The sequence below is a fragment of the Tribolium castaneum genome, chromosome 2 (assembly GCF_031307605.1).
Source record: "Tribolium castaneum strain GA2 chromosome 2, icTriCast1.1, whole genome shotgun sequence".
Taxonomy (NCBI): Eukaryota; Metazoa; Arthropoda; class Insecta; order Coleoptera; family Tenebrionidae; genus Tribolium; species Tribolium castaneum.
In genome coordinates, this window is record NC_087395.1 from 13990201 (window position 1) to 14010149 (window position 19949).

General features: G+C 34.9%; 4 protein-coding genes across 6 annotated transcripts in view; all 4 read left to right on the plus strand.

Annotated features, from left to right (window-relative positions):
- Positions 1-2286: 2286 nt before the first annotated feature.
- On the plus strand, positions 2287-3998 carry LOC661569 (facilitated trehalose transporter Tret1). 3 transcript variants are annotated; one of them, XM_064354967.1, is made up of 3 exons: positions 2287-2329; positions 2497-2589; positions 2644-3998. In XM_064354967.1, the coding sequence occupies exons 2-3, from the start codon at positions 2508-2510 to the stop codon at positions 3960-3962; spliced, it is 1401 nt and encodes a 466-aa protein (XP_064211037.1). In that variant the 5' UTR covers positions 2287-2329; positions 2497-2507; the 3' UTR covers positions 3963-3998. The 3 variants fall into 3 exon arrangements, with proteins under 3 accessions (XP_064211037.1, XP_064211036.1, XP_064211038.1); XM_064354966.1 differs by having other exon boundaries at positions 2298-2374; XM_064354968.1 differs by lacking the exon at positions 2287-2329 and having other exon boundaries at positions 2388-2582.
- A 104-nt stretch (positions 3999-4102) lies between these two features.
- Positions 4103-5744, plus strand: LOC103314163 (facilitated trehalose transporter Tret1-like). The gene is made up of 3 exons (XM_064354969.1): positions 4103-4629; positions 4678-5585; positions 5633-5744. The coding sequence occupies exons 1-2, from the start codon at positions 4539-4541 to the stop codon at positions 5544-5546; spliced, it is 960 nt and encodes a 319-aa protein (XP_064211039.1). The 5' UTR covers positions 4103-4538; the 3' UTR covers positions 5547-5585; positions 5633-5744.
- Positions 5745-7992: 2248 nt separating this feature from the next.
- On the plus strand, positions 7993-9527 carry LOC103314165 (facilitated trehalose transporter Tret1). Its single transcript, XM_015983157.2, has 2 exons — positions 7993-8121; positions 8168-9527. Exons 1-2 carry the CDS (start codon positions 8040-8042, stop codon positions 9481-9483), a joined length of 1398 nt encoding a protein of 465 aa, XP_015838643.2. The 5' UTR covers positions 7993-8039; the 3' UTR covers positions 9484-9527.
- A 5823-nt stretch (positions 9528-15350) lies between these two features.
- LOC661612 (5-hydroxytryptamine receptor) overlaps positions 15351-19949 on the plus strand; it is a 37513-nt gene continuing 32914 nt past the window's right edge. The window contains exons 1-2 of the mRNA XM_015983309.2: positions 15351-15540; positions 19112-19583. Coding sequence (XP_015838795.1) covers positions 19196-19583 — 388 coding nt within the window. The 5' untranslated portion in view covers positions 15351-15540; positions 19112-19195. The remainder of the gene's footprint in view (positions 15541-19111; positions 19584-19949) is intronic.

Below are 19949 nucleotides of genomic sequence, written 5' to 3' on the forward strand. Positions count from 1 at the left end.
GAAGCTGTTAATTGCCACTGAAATTTTCAGTGAATTCCAAAAATAAATAAAATATTTTTTCTGGCAGTTATTAACGTACAAGTGTAACCGTTAAGCGAGCACAATAATTAATTAAAATTAATTGATGTCTATTGTTTCACAAGAATCCAGACAGTTTGATCCAAAGATTAATGATTTTCTTTGCCATACAATAACACCAAAAGCATCGATTCACCAAAGGCGTATAGCTTTGCAAATTAAACAAAACCGGAGGTGTATTTTAATGAACACCAAGCAACAAAGTTCCAGGACCGTATTTTCACACTCGGGTGATGAAGCAATGCGAGATATTAAACATTCTCACTTTATTATTATAACAACGTCACTCGCCTGAGGTCCAAAGTTTGTATTTGTGGGACCCGGAGGACCTTATCGCTCTTAATCTACCGACCGAAAAATGATATTTATGAGTTTATCCATCAGAAAAAAATTAATTGCCTTAGAGGGCTCTCTATTTTTGCTTACTAATAAATATTTACAGATAGGCACAAACAGAATGTAATTATTTTGCTCCCAACACAAACAACAAATTCATAATTATTTGACGGCAGTGCGGCGTCCCTTTTTCGCCCTTATCCGAGATTACTTTGACAATCTAACTGAGTTCACACGTTATTAAACTAGATTTATCAGGAACGAAAATGTTGTACGCATTTTATTTTTGCCACAAAAGAATGGCATATTTACGCACCTATATTTCAATGATAAACATATTTAGATCTAATAAAGGGAAAATAACAAAAAGAATTGTTTACTGCACGTGTCCAATAAATTATATACAAAAACACAATTGTATTTTAAGTTGCCTACGTAAAAATCTTGGCCACGATTGAACTGAATTACTCCATTGTTAGAGAGTTAAAAGTACCGCACTATTGGCACTTAAGAGGTGTTTTAGCAGCGATATCGAGGTAGTGGCATTTTAGATAAGAAATCAGAGATGGGCAAACAGTTCGCTTTAATTTGGGGAAGGCATCAAAACTGGGGACGATAAGAGCAATTTAACTTTATCAGTTTATAATTTGAGTAACCTAGTTGCGAACTAATTTTGGTAAACGATTTTTTCCCGTAAATGAATTATATCCGAGGGAAAACGCGCATTTAAGTGCGTCATCGTAGCCCAATTAACATAAGAACGAAATTAAATTTGTAAAGAGTGTAATAAGGGGCAAAAAGTTGAAGTAGTTGGATTGTTTCATAAAACGCGTTATTTTAATTAGATTCCTAACGAGGCCACCTGAATCTTTTATCTAAACTTTGCAAATTGGGTTTCTTTGCAGTCGTAATTAATGATTTATTGCCCTGAGCCACAACAATAGACGCTGTACCGAATAAACTTAGCTTTATGGCAATTAAATTCCCTATTTAAAAGTTTCATCCGAAACTTGGACCTCAACCGGTCTTCTGTTTACTAAAATTAACAAATTCAAATTGTTGGGGAAACTTTTGATTTCGACTCGAACGCCAGGAAAAACTTCAATTTATTTCACTGCACCTCACTCGTGGCTTTCCTGTGATAAATTATCCTGTCACATTACCATTATTCATGAACTTGTGCAATATTAGATATTTTTCATCAATCTACCACGAGTCTTTCAGTTTTAATAAAAAATTACCAAAATAATACTGAAATTTTCATTTCGTTTACGAAAATGACAGTTTTTTGCGCAGGGATTAAATTACCCTAAAATAACCATCACGCTTTCATTATAACTAAACTTGAGAAACTGCTCCGTAATTTCGTGTTTTAACGAGGAGTGTCGGACAATAACTATGATCAAAGACACCTTCAGAGTTGCCTATTTATTCAGCAAACAAGCGACTCTACAATTTAGACACAGGGTAACACAAAAAAGGGCAATTAAAACATTTTGTGGCCGCAGCTAAAAATATACTAAAAACTGAATAACTGAAAAACTGAATAGTTCCCTTCTATAAAACTACTTTTCATTACAGAGGGAGATTCAAACAAAATAAGTTCTTAGACAATTTTTAAAACCACTAACATAGTAAAAAAATAAAAAAAATGTTTTTTTATTTAGAAAAAAAGGTTTTATTTAAAAGATGCACTAAAAAGTAAAAAATTATGTTTTTCTATCAGAGGAGAATATTTTGAATGGTTCCAAAAATATGAAACAGACAGACAGACAACAAAGCAAGTTAAATGAAAGCTTTTAAAAATAACAATTTTTGTAGTTATTAAAATACGCACAATTAAAACTGATGTACTTATCGATAAAGCCTTTTAGTTCGTCGTTCGTCAGAACTCGGCAGTGACGCCAAATCGAAGGTAAACCAGAAATAAATAAACTTGAAAATACGATGAGACTGAAAAGTACAGCTACTAGTTGTTTAAAATAATAAGACAGAATTATTACATGAGTGTCAGCAAAGCTGAATATTAAAATTATTTCTCCTAATTCTGATACAAATTGGTAACGCTTTTTTCTCTTTTAGTTTTCGAAACAATGCATCTGAACCATGAAAATAACAAACATTTTTTCACCTTAAAACCCGCGTTTCTTTTTCAAATTTTCGCAGCTGTAAGTGGTAAATATTATAAATGATTAGCTTGGAGTTCCTTCAATTATCTAAATTTTTAAGCTTCGCTTGTCCTCATTTCGGATGGCATGCAATACGGTTGGTCGTCCCCCGTAATACCCATCTTAGAATCCAACAATACTCCCGTCAAAATCAATGCAGATGATTCAGCTTGGCTAGAAACAACGTTCCTATTATCAGGACCTCTGGCCTTAGTTGTGACACCAATTTTAGTGGACAGAATAGGTCGCCACACCACCGTTTTATTAATCTCCTGCATTTCTATAATCGGATGGGTTCTCATCGGAGTTGCTACTCGCATAGAAATGTTATACGTCGCCAGATTTCTACTTGGAGCCCTCTCTGACATCATTTACACAACAATACCCATGTACATATCGGAAATCGCCGATAAAGAAATCAGGGGCCTCCTAAACACAATCCTGTACGTCATGATTTACTCCGGATTTATCATAATCTACGCTGTAGCGCCCTCGAGCCGCTTCTACGTCCCTTCGATAGTGTCTGCAGGAATCTCACTTTTGCAAATAATTTTGTTCTGGTTCATGCCAGAGTCTCCGTATTTCTTGGCGAAAAAACAACGCTACGACAGTGCACTCAAATCGCTGAAAAGACTGCGCGTGAAAGACAACTGTGATACCGAGTTCGAAGAAATCCTCAACTCCACACAAACAAGCAAAACCCAGAGCAGCATAAAAGAAGCCATTTTCAAGAAAAGTACGCGCAAAGCCTTCGCCTGTGTGACCACGCTGGTCATCGCGCAGCATTTTTGCGGCTTTAGTGTTATTGTAATGAACTTGTTCACGATTCTCGAAAAAGCTGGCTCAATATATCTGGACTCCAACACGACGCAGATATTATTCGCCTCGCTGATGTTGGCAGCAACGTGTGCTTCCTGCAACGTGATTGATAAATTTGGCCGAAGGGTTTTGTTAATTGTGTCCTGTACGTTAACAGGGATAAATCTGCTAGGATTAGCTGTTTATTTCCATGCTAAATTTTTGGGATTTAGTGTTGCTTATTTCAGTTGGCTGCCTTTGGTTTGTATCATGTTGTATGCAGTCACTTTTAATGTTGGACTGGGATTGGTGCCGAAAATTTTAATTTCGGAGTTGTACTCTATCAGAGTTAAAGCAATTGGCATGGCGCTTGCGGGGGGCATGTTTGAATTGTTCGGCTCGTTTTCTATCATTTTTTACAAGTATACGATAAGAGTTTGCGATGTGTACGTAGTTTTTTACATTTTTACAATAATTACTTTCGCTACTGTTGTCTTTACTGTTCTGGCAATCCCAGAAACTAAGGGTAAATCGTTGGAAGAAATTCAAATTATGTTAGAAGGCAGAAAGAGCAATACTTGAAAATTTTGTGTATTAATAAAACGTTTTTTATAATGATCTAATGCGTTTTATTTTTGAAAAATCCTGCCACTCATTATCGGGAAAATCGGGATACGGTGAATGTTTTTTCTGGAGATATAAAAGACGACATCGAGAGCGATGCTCTTGAGACGCTTTTCAAACCAGATTTAATTTTTTGTTACATTATTCTGATCGAAATCAAACATGCTAGAAATATACTTCTAGAACTATTTGTTATTTAAACTTTCACTGGCGTTTTGTTGATTATTAAAAGTAATTCAATTTTTTGTTCATAAAAACCGAAAAAAGAAAATTTTTATTTAGTTTATCCACCAAGTTTGATGTCTTTAAGCAATTAGACGGCTATTAAAACAGTTTCTGATAGCTTTATAAAAGGTCCCCGTTGTTTAGATAAACTAGGCAATTAAAATAATGAGTCTGCCTCGTGCCCACGAACGCAAAACTACCGAAGATAAGCCAAAAATAAACATTTTTTATAAAGTTTGGGAACAATAATTGCAGTTTTTGAAATAATTAATTCGGTTTGTAACTTATTTGTTTATTATTTATTCCAACATGCTTCTGAATCAACAAAGAAAAACGGCAATGGCACGCTTTTACACTTTGGGCAATGGATACATTTTACAAATTTTGGCAGCCCTAAGTGGTAGGTGTAATAAATTTGGTAGTGTTGTATTTAAAGCGTGTTTTCAAGCTTCTCTTTTGGAAATTTCGGATGGAATGCAATACGGTTGGTCCTCCCCTGTGATTCCCATCTTAGAATCAAAGAATTCTCCAGTCAAAATCACTTCAGAGGACTCCACATGGTTGGAAACTATTTTCCTGCTAGCAGGACCTCTGGCGTTAGTCATAACACCGGTTCTCGTGGACAAAATCGGCCGCCACAAGACGATTTTAATCATCTCTTGCCTTTCGATAATCGGATGGATTCTCATCGGAGTCGGGACTCGTGTAGAAATTTTATACCTAGCCAGATTTTTATTTGGTACCGTATCAGATATTATTTTCACAACAGTAGCAATGTATACATCGGAGATCGCCGACAAAGAAATTCGCGGCTTCTTAAACGGACTTATGTACGTCTTCTTATACTTGGGCTTCATTCTGATATACTCTCTAGCGCCATCAACTCCATTTTACGTTCCTTCGGTAGTGGCAGCAGGAATTTTACTGTTACAAATACTCACATTTATTCCGATGCCTGAATCGCCCTATTTTTTGATGAAAAAACAACGTTACGAAAGTGCAATGAAATCGTTGAAGCGACTGCGATCGAAAACCAACTGTGAGACGGAATTTGAGAAAATGAAAAACTGCATGGAAGACAGTGAACACAAAAGTAACATAAAAGAAGCCATTTTCAAGAAAACCACTCTCAAGGCATTTATCTGTGCAACCATACTGTTTGTGGCGCAACATTTCTGCGGCTTAAGTGTTATTTTAATGAACTTGTACACGATTCTCGAAAAAGCTGGCTCCATATATCTCGATTCAAACACGACAGAAATATTGTTTGCTTTGTTGATGTTGGTTTCGATGATTACTCGATTTACAACTCGCTGAAACCTCAATACCCTTTTCAAATTTGGGCAACCTTAAGTGGTATGTGCAAAAACTTCAGTTTTATTATAATTAAGTCACATATTCAGCTTCGCTTCTTGTAATCTCCGATGGAATGCAATTCGGTTGGTCATCTCCTGTGATTCCCATTTTAGAATCAAAAACTTCTCCTATAAAGATCACGTCAGAAGACTCTACTTGGTTGGAAACGATATTCCTTTTAGCAGGACCTCTGATATTATTTGTAACACCGATTTTAGTTGACAAAATCGGCCGTCACAAAACTATTTTATTAGTCTCCTTCATTTCAATAACCGGATGGATTATTATCGGAGTTGCGACTCGTATAGAAATCCTGTACTGTGCAAGATTTCTGTTTGGGATGACAACAAATATAATTTTTTCGGCAGTACCAATGTACACATCAGAAATCGCCGCCAAGGAAATTCGCGGTTTACTAAACGGAATCGTTTACGTTTTCTTTTACCTTGGATTCATCTTGATATACTCCATAGCTCCATCAAGCCCACTGTACGTACCTTCAATAGTGGCTGCGGCAATTTTACTATTACAAATATTCACATTTATCACCATGCCTGAAACTCCATATTTTTTGGTGAGAAAACAACGTTACGAGTGTGCAATGAAATCTTTGAAAAGGCTGCGGTCGAAAGCCAACTGTGAGTTGGAATTTGAGAGAATGAAAAACAGCTTGAAAGATACAGACCACAGAAGTAACATAAAAGAAGTAATTTTTAAGAAAAGCACTCTAAAGGCATTTGTTTGTACAACCATACTATTTGTAGCGCAACATTTTTGCGGCTTAAGCGTTATTTTGATGAATTTGTACACGATACTCGAAAAAGCTGGCTCCATATATCTCGATTCAAACACCACAGAAATATTATTCGCTTTGTTAATGTTGATTTCAATGTTCGTGTCATGCCACGTGGTTGATAAATTTGGACGAAAAAGTCTGTTGGTTGTCTCAAGTGCCCTCACAGGAACAAATTTAATAGGATTGGCCGTTTATTTTCACTTGAAGTGTTTAGGATTCAGTGTTGATTGTTTAAGTTGGTTGCCTTTAATGTTTGTTATGTTTTATGCCGTTACATTTAATATTGGGTTAGGATCAGTACCCAAAATTTTGGTTTCTGAATTATATTCTATCAAAATTAAAGCAGTCGGAATGTCTATTGGTGCCGGCACATACGAACTTGCTGGATCTCTTTCCATTATATTTTATAAATATGTCACCCAATTTTATGAAATGCACTTCGTTTTTTACCTTTTTGGAGCATGTGCTTTTGTAACTGTTATACTTACAATCTTCGTGATTCCGGAGACTAAAGGCAAATCTTTGGAAGAAATACAAGTAATACTTGAAGGAGCAAATGAACATGCTTAAAAAAGTATAAAACGGTTTCATTTATGTTTTACGTGTATTGAAAATTTTATTTAATTAAGCAATATCTATAGTGAAAAATTTTATTTACCAAAAAATAAATTCATAACTCGAAAACTAAAAGTGGTGGAGCAATGCGGTTTGTTCCATTGAATTCAGTGGCTCATTTTGCGTATAAAGCCATCCTTTAACAAGATGTAAACTTTTAAAGTTTTTTGCTAAAAATTAAGATATGCAATATCTATAGTAAAAAAATTTATTTACCAAAAAAAATTCATAACTCGAAAACTACAAGTCGTAGAGCAATGCGGTTTATTCCATTGAATTCAGCGGCTCAATTTCTGTATTAAGATGTAAACTTTTAAAGTTTTTTGCTAAAAATTAAGGTAAGCAATATCTATAAAGGAAAATTTTATTCAACAAAAAAATTCATAACTCAAAAACTAAAAGTCGTAGAGCAATGCAGTTTGTTCCATTGAATTCAGCGGCTCATTTTCTGTATTAAACCAACTATTAGCGAGATCTAAACTTTTAAAGTTTTTTGCTAAAAATTAATATAGGCAATATCTATAATAGAACATTTTATTCAACAAAAAAATTCATAACTCAAAAACTAAAAGTCGTAGAGCAATGAGGTTTGTTCCATTGAATTCAGCGGCTCATTTTCTGTATTAAACCAACTATTACAAGATCTAAACTTTAAAAGTTTTTTGCTAAAAAAATAAGATAGGCAATATCTATAATAGAAAATTTTATTCAACAAAATAAGTCATAACTCAAAAACTAAAAGTCGTAGAGCAATGCGGTTAACTTTAGTTAACATTAACTTTTTTATATTTTTTATTAAATTATTTTTGGTAAGTTTAGTGTTTTATTATACCTAAACCTTTTTGCTTTCAGAAAGCTCTTTGAAACACTTTTCATTATCAAAAAAAAATTGTTAAATTAACAATGAATATAAGTTTGCTTTGTGCGCATGAACAAAAAACCAGAGTAGATAAGCAAAAAACATATGTTTTATAAAAATATTGTTCGAGTTGCAGTTTGTAAAGTAATTTCTTTTTTATCAGTTTTCCTTCATTCCGACTACAATGCAAACTAAAATAACAATAATACAACTTTACAATTCGCTGAAACCCCAATACCCCTTTCAAATTTGGACAATCCTAAGTGGTATGTGCAAAACTTCAATTGAACTGTAATTAAGTTATATATTTAGCCTCGCTTCTTGTGATCTCAGATGGAATGCAATTCGGTTGGTCATCTCCTGTGATTCCCATTTTAGAATCAAAAGCTTCTCCTATTAAAATCACCTCAGACGACGCTGCTTGGTTGCAAACGATATTCCTATTAGCAGGACCTCTGATATTATTTGTAACACCGATTTCAGTTGACAAAATCGGCCGCCACAAAACCATTTTAATAGTCGCCTGCATTTCTATACTCGGATGGATTCTCATCGGAGTTGCGACTCGTATAGAAATTCTGTACTGTGCAAGATTTCTGTTCGGGATGACAACAAATATAATTTTTACGACAGTGCCAATGTACACATCAGAAATCGCCGCCAAAGAAATTCGCGGTTTACTAAACGGAATCGTTTACGTTTTCTTTTACCTTGGATTCATCTTGATCGACTCCATAGCTCCATCAAGCCCATTCTACGTACCTTCAATAGTGGCTGCAGGAATTTTACTTTTACATATACTCACATTTATCACCATGCCTGAGTCCCCATATTTTTTGGTAAGAAAACGACGTTACGAATGTGCAATGAAATGTTTGCAGAGATTGCGATCGAAAAACTGTGATACTGAACTTGAAGAAATCAGAAAATGCATGGCAGCTGCGCACCGCAAAAGTAGCATACGAGAATACATTTCAAAAAAAAGTACTCTCAAAGCATTTCTTTGTACAACCTTACTGTTTGTGGAGCAGCAAACTTGCGGTCTAGCTGTTATTTTAATGAACTTGTACACAATTCTTGAAAAAGCTGGTTCGATATATCTTGATTCAAACACGACGCAAATATTATTTGCCTTCTTAATGTTGGTTTCAATGTTTGTTGCGTGCCTCATGATTGATAAATTTGGACGAAAAAATCTGCTAGTTGTCTCGGGGGTCTTAACAGGAGCAAATTTAATTGGGTTGGCCGTTTATTTTCACCTGAAGAGTTTAGAATTCAGGGTTGATTGTCTAAGTTGGTTGCCTTTAATGTTTGTTATGTTTTATGCCGTTACGTTTAATATTGGGTTCGGATTAGTACCCAAAATTTTAGTCTCTGAACTATTTTCCATTAGAGTTAAAGCAGTCGGAATGTCTATTGGTGCCGGCACATCCGAACTTGCGGCATCTCTTTCCATTATATTTTATAAATATGTCACCCAATTTTATGAAATGCACTTCGTTTTTTACTTTTTTGGAGCAAGTGCTTTTGTAACTGTTTTACTTACAATCTTCGTAATTCCGGAGACAAAAGGCAAATCTTTGGAAGAAATACAAGGAATGCTCGAAGGAGCAAACGAACATGCTTAAAAGAATCAAACTGTTTTATTTATATTACATGTATTAAAAATTGTATTACATTATTTTTGGTACTTTTTGTTTTATTATAAATCTGTTACACCATACTCGAAAAAGAGATTTAAATAAACAAATCGAGAGACATGCAAAGATCGCATTTTGTCGTAAAATGCTTTAATTTAACACATAATAGACATATGACCGATTGTTGGGCGAGCAAATTCAAATGTCATTGTTTGATATGATTTGATATGATATGAAACTTTAGTTTGCATACATAATGCAATTTCATCATTTTATAATTTTAACAGTTCCACCGCAGTAAATAAACCTGTATAAATAAAAAAATGAATTTGTATATTTACATAAAATAAAATATTGTTCCCACAGAGTGCAGCTCATGATTGTATATTGAGCAAATGTAAAATTCCAAACAATCCATTATACTAATCAATATTTCTGAACCTCCTAATTCACATTGTAATTGTAATGCAAAAGAACAAGAAGACATGAATTGCCAGCAACAAATTCTATTTACAAAAATAAAAAAAAATTATGTGTCTAAATTATTACTCGTTTGGAAAACCCCTACTAATAACTTAGATAAAGAACAATTACAAATAATAATAATAAATGAAAACGCTCTGTGCATACGAAAGCAATTTAACGCAAATGTTTCCATTTCTATTAAAAAGGGATTTCCCAGAATCTATTTTTAACAAACTTTTTGTCACATTTAACTTGTTTCAATCAAGAGCAAGTAGCCAAAAGGCGTAAAGGACCGGAAGAAGTGTCACTCCATTGAAGGAAATTGGTTTTTTGTCGTATTTAGTCCCTGATAAGAGAAAAGTGTTTCTCTCGGAACGAATTTTAAAATCAGTGTCCAGACTAATAATGGCTCCAAAATAACAAAACAGCGACGTAAAAACCAAATGAAAACGTCTGTAAACAACAAAGCACAAACAAGTTAAAATTTGGGGTTTACTGCCGAGCATAATGAGCACTTTCTTAAATAATTAAGTATGATAATTGCGACAAGTGCCATAATTAGAGCTTATGTGTATACATTTCTTCTCTCCATATTCCTGTTAATTACTGGGAGAAGCAATTACTTCGCTATTAAATTAAGACAGAGAATTAAATGTCTTTGAATATCCTCAATTTGGTTTTGAATTATCGCAGCAATCTACGTTCTAATTAGCACATGGCAAATCCACATAAACAACAAATTTTTCATCCTAGTGCTCCAGCGTCGTTCAATTCCATTAGACAAAGCAGAGGGAGAATACGCTCTACATGCTTTCAATCAGCTGCTTAAAAGTTTCCAGCCGCCCATCGACGCACTTTCAATCCACCAATTTACCCAACTACTCGTATTTAACTGATGAAAGGGCAGACATCCCAAGTTTGAAACAATTTTTTGACGCATCAGTGGATTAAATGCACCAGTAAAATACATCGAGACCGCTCGCTGCGAGTGGATTAGGTAATGTAATCGCGATTGTATCGCATGCAGACTGCACGTAAATTCGAGAGAAAATTCGAAAGCTCGTTATGTGGGGACACGCCGTGATTTTATCGTCCCTAAACGGAGCAATAATTTACTCAAATGTTGCAAAAAGTAATTTCGGAATTGTTTGCTCCGCCAGATGCAAACGGAGAAATATTTATGGGGAAAATACGCACTGAAAGGCTACAAAAGATCAAAAAACTCGAGAAGGAACGAGAAGTTATCTTGTCCGACAACTTGAAAACTACTTGCGTTTTGTAAGTATAGAAAAATCAATGTTACGGTCATAGCTTCCGACGTGTAGTTATCTGCACCACAAGAATCCAATAAAAGTAGTGAAGTAGTGCAAACTTCCACATACAAGTGACAACTGATGCCCTTCTCAGCCCCAGAAGGTCGCATCGGTCGCTGCTCCACCTTTACAACTCCAAAGAGAAAATCTTTGAAATGAGAAACTAAATAATGTACCCTCAAAGTGTGCACCACAGACGAATTATTATTATTACACTAACGTTCCAAATGAGCTGTCGCAATTGTTGGCAATTATTTACAAAGTCGGTCTGAACTGAATTTACATGAAGGAGAAATACCAGCAAGCACACAATTGTTTCATTTACAACCGCCTAAACACGGGCTTTTTTCTATTTTCAGTTTTTAATTAAGATTGTCGAATAGGAAGAGGAAGGAATTTGCATCCTATTATTTCTTGTATAATGAGTTTCTTCGGCCGAGTAACTCATTAGTTTTTCAGTTTTAACTTTCCTGGCTTAAGTGGAAAAAGTGATAAATTGGAGACACTCACAGAATATAGTTTTATTGCTCGGAAGACCGAACCATATCTAACGATTCGGAAAAAGTTGTAAGGTCTTAACGAAGTCCTTTGAGTATATAGAAACTTTTAGTCTTCGATTAGGCGCTTGATACTGTTGAGGGAGTTTTATACTTTACTTCTGGCACACCTGATGCCACTTAAGTCCTATTGATCGCGTTTTCTGTTCCCAGATTTGACACTACTGCATTAGTAGCAAAAATACGCAACAATTACAAATTGTGCTAAAATATGAACTAAGTTTGGAAGTGGGAAACGCCACACAGCGACATTTACAAATGAAATTCCACGAGACAATTTTGTCGGAATTATGAGAAACCAACAAATAAAAAAAACTTTACTATTTTTGCCAACCGGAAACGTTCCATCTTGGTATAAATTGCCGGTCGTAATTTTTTATCCTTGAGCTATATACCACATCTAATTTAGTGCTCTATCAAAAAAATATTACTAAAGCTAAATATTTATTTAGAAACTGGCGTTACGATTTCTTTTATAGCTTTGAAAAAGTGATTGAAACTGTACCTCAAAGTGAATATTTATTCAAAATTTTGGTTTCATCTCGAGTGACACATGTAAAATGGCCGCAATCTAACTGAAACAAGTTTGAAAAGAATGCAATCTCAACAACAGCAGCTATAAATAAAAACACAGTTTCATACAAAAATAATAGCAGCAATTACGTTTCCATTTAAAAATATTCATTTAGGTCGGATTTTTCATTTTTCAAATTAAAAACTTCCACTTAGAGGCAGTTATAGAGCCGCGATTAATTATTCAAAAACGCTGAAAATGCGTGCATATTTAATTGTTGTTATTTTTGAATGGATATGCCGCAAGTTTCAATTTTGAATAAAATATTCCAGCAGTCGTGTTTTATCCCACATGTGAAAAATTTTCCAAGGAGATAAAGTTCAAACGCCCCTAAAAATCAATTTATTTACTCGCATCTGAAAAAAGACGCAAATTTCATATCTATCATTGCAGCAAATGCCGACCATATTTTTCCGTGATAAATGTACAGGAGGATTTATGCACCGAAACTGTCCACGTTGCCTAAACCATGAAAAACTCCTAGTCCGAATCGATATGTTTGCTTTTAATTACAAAAATGTTAATTTTTTCGGAGAAATCTCCCGTAATCCCCAGGAGTGCGGACCACGAGGAAATTTTCTCCGAGCCGGTTTTTATTCACGGCTGAGTTATTTGATTTGATTCTTTTATTCCGCAGGCCCATTAATTTCATGATCGATGAATCTGCGAAATTAAATGCGCCATTATAAACATAAGATTGCGTTATTAATTATTTTGTTGGCATCACGCAATAATTTTGTGAACACGTACCCTTCCTTAATAATGCTTTTGTTCGAGTGTCTGGTTTGACGTCGGAATAGAGCACGCTATTGTGTTCAAATTTAACTAAAACACAGTTTAGTGCCTTTCATTAATAAGAGGAAAGCTTTACCATTTGCGCTGTTACTCGGAACTAATTGCAAAATTATTTCCAACAACACGAAAAAATTTCAGGCTCGATATCGAGAAACAACCATTCAGCAAAGCCCGGGAAACTCCCTGTCAGCAAATGCGACACGATTGTAATTCGTCTATTTTTCACCTTAAAAGCTGTCGTTTATTTTCGATAGAATGAAACGGGGGGAAATTTTGTAAATGATAGCTCGGCCCTAATTAATGTCTCAATTAATGTCTAGCACAAATAAAGAACTGACTAGAATTCAAATTGTTACTAATTTGTTTTGTTGTGCGATAATTGCCAGGACTCTTAATTACACACACTTCGTTTCATGTGCTGGAAAATTCATGAAACGGCCACTTAAGTTGTATCAATTTGCAATTTTAATCAGTGGTACAGTAATAAAATTACACATTTGCTGTTTGCATTTTGTCACTTTGTTCTTCGCGGAAATTCTGATAATGTGTTAATGCCCTCTGTGAGCTCTAATTGGATCAACATAGTTAGTCACTAAGCTGGCTTAGCACCTCTTTGACATCAAAAGAAGTGGTCCGATTGGACGGCTGGATCAAAACACTTTTTTTCGCAGATCATTTACACAAAATGTGAATATTTCGGTAATTTAAGAAACAATTGGATACTTTGTCAGGAGTCTTGTATTTAATTGAACAATTAATTTTAGGTACCTGCATACAAATTGAAGTAAACCAGAAATTAAGCCATCGCAAATTGCTTCAGAAACTTCAAGCTTAATGGCACGAGTTAACAGACGTACTCGAAAGGCCAATTTTTACTGCAAATGTAAATGTCAAAATTACTAGCACTATAAATTACTCCAACTACTGCAAGGAAACTCTCTTTGAATAATAGTCGCACGGCCATATCCATCATCGCTCACTGCTCAAGCTGCCAGGAAATTAATAAGCAAAGCAACACCTAATGGCCAAACCCTGTATTTAGAACACTGAAGACACTAATTGTGCGTAACGAAGCCCCAATCGATCAGCTGGTTTACACAGAAAGAAGAAATAAATTCTATTTTCGCTTGTTATTTTCCGGCTATTTACGTTAGCTGAAGTAAACATAATAAACATGCAAGATATAAAAATAAAATTTAATATTGTCTCACACGTGTGTGGCACCGAATTTGGCCCATTTAGGCAAAAAATCGGATTATTACTCGGCTAGAACGATATTAAACGGCGGAATTTTCTGCATTGCAAACTTTCCAAATTGCTTTGATTCGGGCAAAAACATTTCTGTTTGCGAAAATAAAAACAAGTTTATTTTTTTAATCATTTTATTTTCGCATACAGGTATACAAGTCAACTGGGAAAATTCCTTACGGGATCGACACTCTCTGCGCAAATAAGTGCAAATGTACGGTTAGTTTTCTATTTTTCCAGAATAGGTTCGATTCTAAACAATATACATCTTTAATTTTTTTTAATTCTCAGTGGTTTACTTCGCTTTATAGAGTCAGATTTTTAGTGGAGAATGCACAGTGATTTTCGCACCCTCTGGCCAGTATGAAAATTTTGTTGTGGTTAATTCAGATCCCTTGTGGCAATTTCCCCGAATTCGCTTTGCCAACACCTGACCCCTGCCAAAATCAATTAGCTAATGACAACAATAAATTACCCCATCAATACTGCAAATACTTTTCCACGTGGTGTGTCCAACTGTGCCGCCCCGGAAACAATTAGACTCTATTTTTTCCAGCCTTGTTATTTGTTTACTTTCTCAGCGTTACCCACCCGCAAATCCCCAATTACCCGATTGTCCTGCGCTCATCCTTTTTCCGCCAAAACAGCTCCGGAATGCCGGACAAAGCAATGCATTAAGCACTCGTTTTAAATTTGCTTGCGTTGATAGTAATAGTAGAGAAATAGCGAATAATAGGATTAGTTTTGATTGGATTGTCCATACAGCATCCATCAATAAACTGCGCGCTCTGGCTCTAGCTCTGGCCTAATCCATACACGATGTTGCACTAAGAGTACGTCATAGCCGGCACGCCGTTGGAAAAAGACAGAGGGATACGTTTGCGTATGCGTCGGGACGTACACAAGAGAAGCGTCGGTTTTGTTAAACTTGTAGATTCTCACCGGGCGTCCAGCAAGCGAGAGGTGTTAGCAAAACAAACTTTCGGCGACCCGCGAAAACGTTCGAACCATTTTCGATTTTCGGGATTTTTTAAGAGAGGATTGTGTGCTTTTTTATTTGGAAAAAATAAACCGGAACGAGTGAAATGCTAAGGCAAGTAGAAGAAAATAAAATTATCCCTTTTACCCTCGACACACATTCCTGCCGGATAAAGGATTCCAACATGTGTACATATGGCGGAAGCGCTTCCTTTTTAGTCCAAATTTTTTCGCTCGGGCTAAACAAACTTTGCATTTATTTTCAGACGCATTGTGATCCTTAAATTTATTCTTAGTCTCGCAGAATTCTGGAGTCATTAGCACTTGAGACGCGTGTATATTTTCAATCTCTTAAGAAGAAATCAAATATTTATGCCGCCAGGAATGCTACAAAAAACAAACAAAAATTAAGGATCACTTCCTGGGCCATAAATGTCACACGTTTGTATTCACAAAATGTGAAAGTTCACAATTGTAAATAATAAATAAACTTCGCATTTGGGTCTAATTTTTGTTTAATTAGCGAAACAAAAGCATATTACAGAACTCTAATTAATTTATTTCAAAATAGCCACTTGAAATATAATTTCCAGTTTCTCTTCACAATTTAATTTGTTCAAGTTCAGACTTCACAGAGTTGAACTGATTAAAATTTATTCTTGCTGTTACTAACACGCGATTTCATTTCAAATAAAAATTTTATCACCGAAACCGCTGATGGATAATTATTACTTACAATTGATTTTCACAATACAATATTTTCAACCCTCCAAACATTTTATCTCCCTACCAAAACCTGAAATAAATTTGATTATTTGGGCGATTAAACGAATCAACAAACACCATATTTTCCAAGCCCAATGAAAATAAATTACTAATTCCTCAACACACTGCAACAATGTGTCTTCTTATTCTAAACATGTGAATCTAATTGCTAGCATACAGTTTAATTAAATTTAAATTAAATTCGCGAATTAGTTTAAGACGTCTTACAATTGATTTTCACAATGCAATATTTTCAACCTTCAAAATATTTTATTTCCCTACCAAAACCCCAAATAAATTTGATTATTTGGGCGATTAAACGAATCAACAAACACCATATTTTCCAAGCCCAATGAAAATAAACTACTAATTCCTCAACACACTGCAACAATGTCTTATTATTCTAAACATGTGCATCTAATTGCTAGCACACAGTTTAATTAAATTTAAATTAAAGTTGCGAATTAGTTTAAGACGTTAATTATTGAAATCTTACGAATCCAGCTGGCTGTTTGTATTTTTGGGAAAACAAATTTGACATCAAAAGTTATTAAATACGAGTTGAGCTTCTTATTCAAACATATTTTTTCTGCAATGTTTATTTTTATTTTCGTGTTTGCTTCAACTCCATAAATGCGGAAATCTTTAAACGTACAAATCTGATATTTCAACTAAAACACTTTGATCCTATAGCGTTCTGTAATGAATCAAACATTTCTAGTTGAGTGTAGTAAAAGGAATCGACTTCCTAGATTTATTAAAGCGTTTGGCGAGGATTTCAGCTTAGAACAGCATATGCTTCCGATTAAGCAATTTCTATGAAATTTTAATCAAAATGTTTATTTATCAAATATTTAAAACGGATTAACGGTTATTTACTCTCAAAAACTAGAAATAAATGTTTGCCACTCATAAATATAAAATATAAATTAAACTGTTGGTAAATACTTTTATTTACAGGCAAATTAAGCGGTTTATTTATATCTGATAAGCAAATCCCGAATGATTTATATTCCGGTCGGCAACGTAATCTGCACATTCCAAAAAGACTCGAAAGAATTTCAAATAACAAGGAAAAATTTAATAAAATCAAATCCGACGATAATGATTACAAACCCCGCCGGAATCAATAAGTTGAAGACATAGAACATTCACCCATAATTATTCCACCCCAACAGCTTAATTAGGCCGATACAAATAACGTGTTTGTCCACAGCAGGTTTAATTAAAATCTTGTTTGGGGTGTAAGCAACAAATATGATTTAATTGTTGGGTCGTAATCCACTCTAAAATTTGGGGAAAATCGATCAGATCAAAATCAATCTGACGGAAACTCCAGGAGCTTTACAATAAGGTCTCTAAGCTAAAGGTTTGAAAGCAAACATCTAAATTGGGAAATCGTTCGCTAACTTGACGTGTACTATTCACAGATAGATTGCGATTTCCTTCACTTTTTACCTTGTCAAACCCACTGCATTATTAATAGAGCAAAGCTCCAGCAATTATCGAAAAAGAAGAGGAGACACATTTCTTGCTGATAAATTATTCATCCCTAAATTAGAAATCTAGCATTTTGCAGCACAACAAAATTATAAAGAATTTGAGTGGAACAATAGACTCTTAATTAATTTTTTATCGCTATGCATTTTTAATCGATTTAATTAACGAAAAAGTTGCTAGTTTTATCGAACTTGGCATCACACGGATTATTTCAAATTTAGTCCTCGCATATTAATTTATTAATACGAGGGGTAAAATTACGGAGGATCTAACGATAGCAAAACGATTATGTTACATACAAAATTAGAGCTTGTGGCCACTAAAAAGATAAATAGAATAGAATAAAACGTGCTAGTTTCAAATTTCGGCTTGAGCTTCATTAAAACTGTTCAGATGGGATTCGAGACAAAAAATGTTTGGAATCGAATGTATTCTTGTCTGAAGTGGTGTTCGAAGGTTTACGCCGGTACTAGGGTTGAATACGATAAAAGTATCTAGGCTTTCCAAAGTGGTGAGAAGATTACCCTAAAATGCGGCCCTGGAATTGAAACGCAAAAAACGTATTATCTTAATAGATTTCTGGTATTTTTTGTTGCTAGAGAAACAGTAAGAGGGAAATACGAAATGGTAAGAGCGGAAAATAAATTCTCCTCTATTATTCATCTTATATCTACGTCCACAAATATGTGTGTACATTTGTATGTCAGAGAACTTTTCGCTCGCGATGCAGTGCTCTTTAAGAGCAAAATTCGCTTTGTGGTGGTATTTTCCCATATTTTATGATACTTTTAGCTTAATGCACATTCCGTACTTTGAATAAAGTCTGACACAAGTTCTGGGAACAATCGGTTTCTAATTTCCGCTAAATGCCTTTTTATTCACATGAAAAAGCGTTCTATTCTTATCCGCTTGGGTGTTTTTGATCCACTCCTCTCCTTTCCCAAGCACATATTATCATAATCTTTGGTTTAGCTTTAGTGAGTAAATTCGTCTTTCTATCTCTTTTATGCTCTATTTGTGGTCTTATCTTGTCTCATTCGCTTTTAACGGTTTTAGCCGATTTGCTTTCGAAGTATGATGGCCGACTGTCTATACGAAAATGTCGCCCGTAATCTCCTAATTTCTAACATGTCTGAAAAAATCCAACCGTGTCTACAGTTCAGCGTCGGAAAATTGGTTTTTTAATCGACAAATCGCAACCAAATCCATGTTGATTTTCTCATTTATATGAAAATTCTTGCCGGTCTTTGTACGACCAACTTTCATAATCAGCACATCTTTTCGCGTTTTTATTTACGGCGAAAATTCCCGGTTTGTCTTTTCAATTTGTCGCTCGTTTTGACCTAGAAATTAAAACGGAACGATTGTTTGAAAAATTTTTAAAACACGAGTCATTAGTAATGCGTTTCATTCAATTTCAGATGCGGTGCAATGGTGAAAATAACGACGCAACTCGAATGGAATAAACTACAATGTGAAGTGTTAATTGAATTCTAGGGGAGAAAATGGATTACGTTAGAAGCCATCATTTGTGGCGACCTCTCGCTGCGATGTCTGGAAAAGAGCAAGAGCCGGCGGTTATTGCGGCCCCTCCCGAGAATTTTTCGTTAAAATCAACTATTTTTCACAATATCATAACGATCGCCTCGTCGACTGAAGAAAGTAACGACGTGTGGTATCCTCTCGACGGCAACGAAACCTCGAATTTTTTGCTTAAAAAGTACGACGACTCCTACTTCTACCCGAACTACAGTTTGTTGAACAGTAATTTCAGTTCGAACTTTAGTGTGAATAGAACTTTCAATTATTACCCGCACGATGAAACAATCAAGATTGTCACAATGGTAGGAATTGCGGTACTATTGGGTTTCATCATCCTAGCGACGGTTATAGGTAAGGGCTGCTTCATAAGCTGTTTTAATTAAAAATTCGAAAATTAATAACGCCAAGAACGCGATAATTTCATTTTATGGCGTGCTGCGGGATTAACGTTTCATAAAAGTTTGTTCGTAAAGTCCGCCATGACAATTTTTAAAACATGTTTATCTGGCGAAATTCCAATTAAAATGTGGAGCCGTGACCAATTTCAAAATTTTCAATTACAAGCTTAGAATATTTTCATTTAAACAAAAATTGTTGTTGACAATATTCCGCCACCATTTTACAAATATTCCATCAACGCGAATTAAACTAAATAATGTCAAACTTAATTAAATTGCAACATAATGCAACCAACCGAACGCAAATTGTTACAACAAA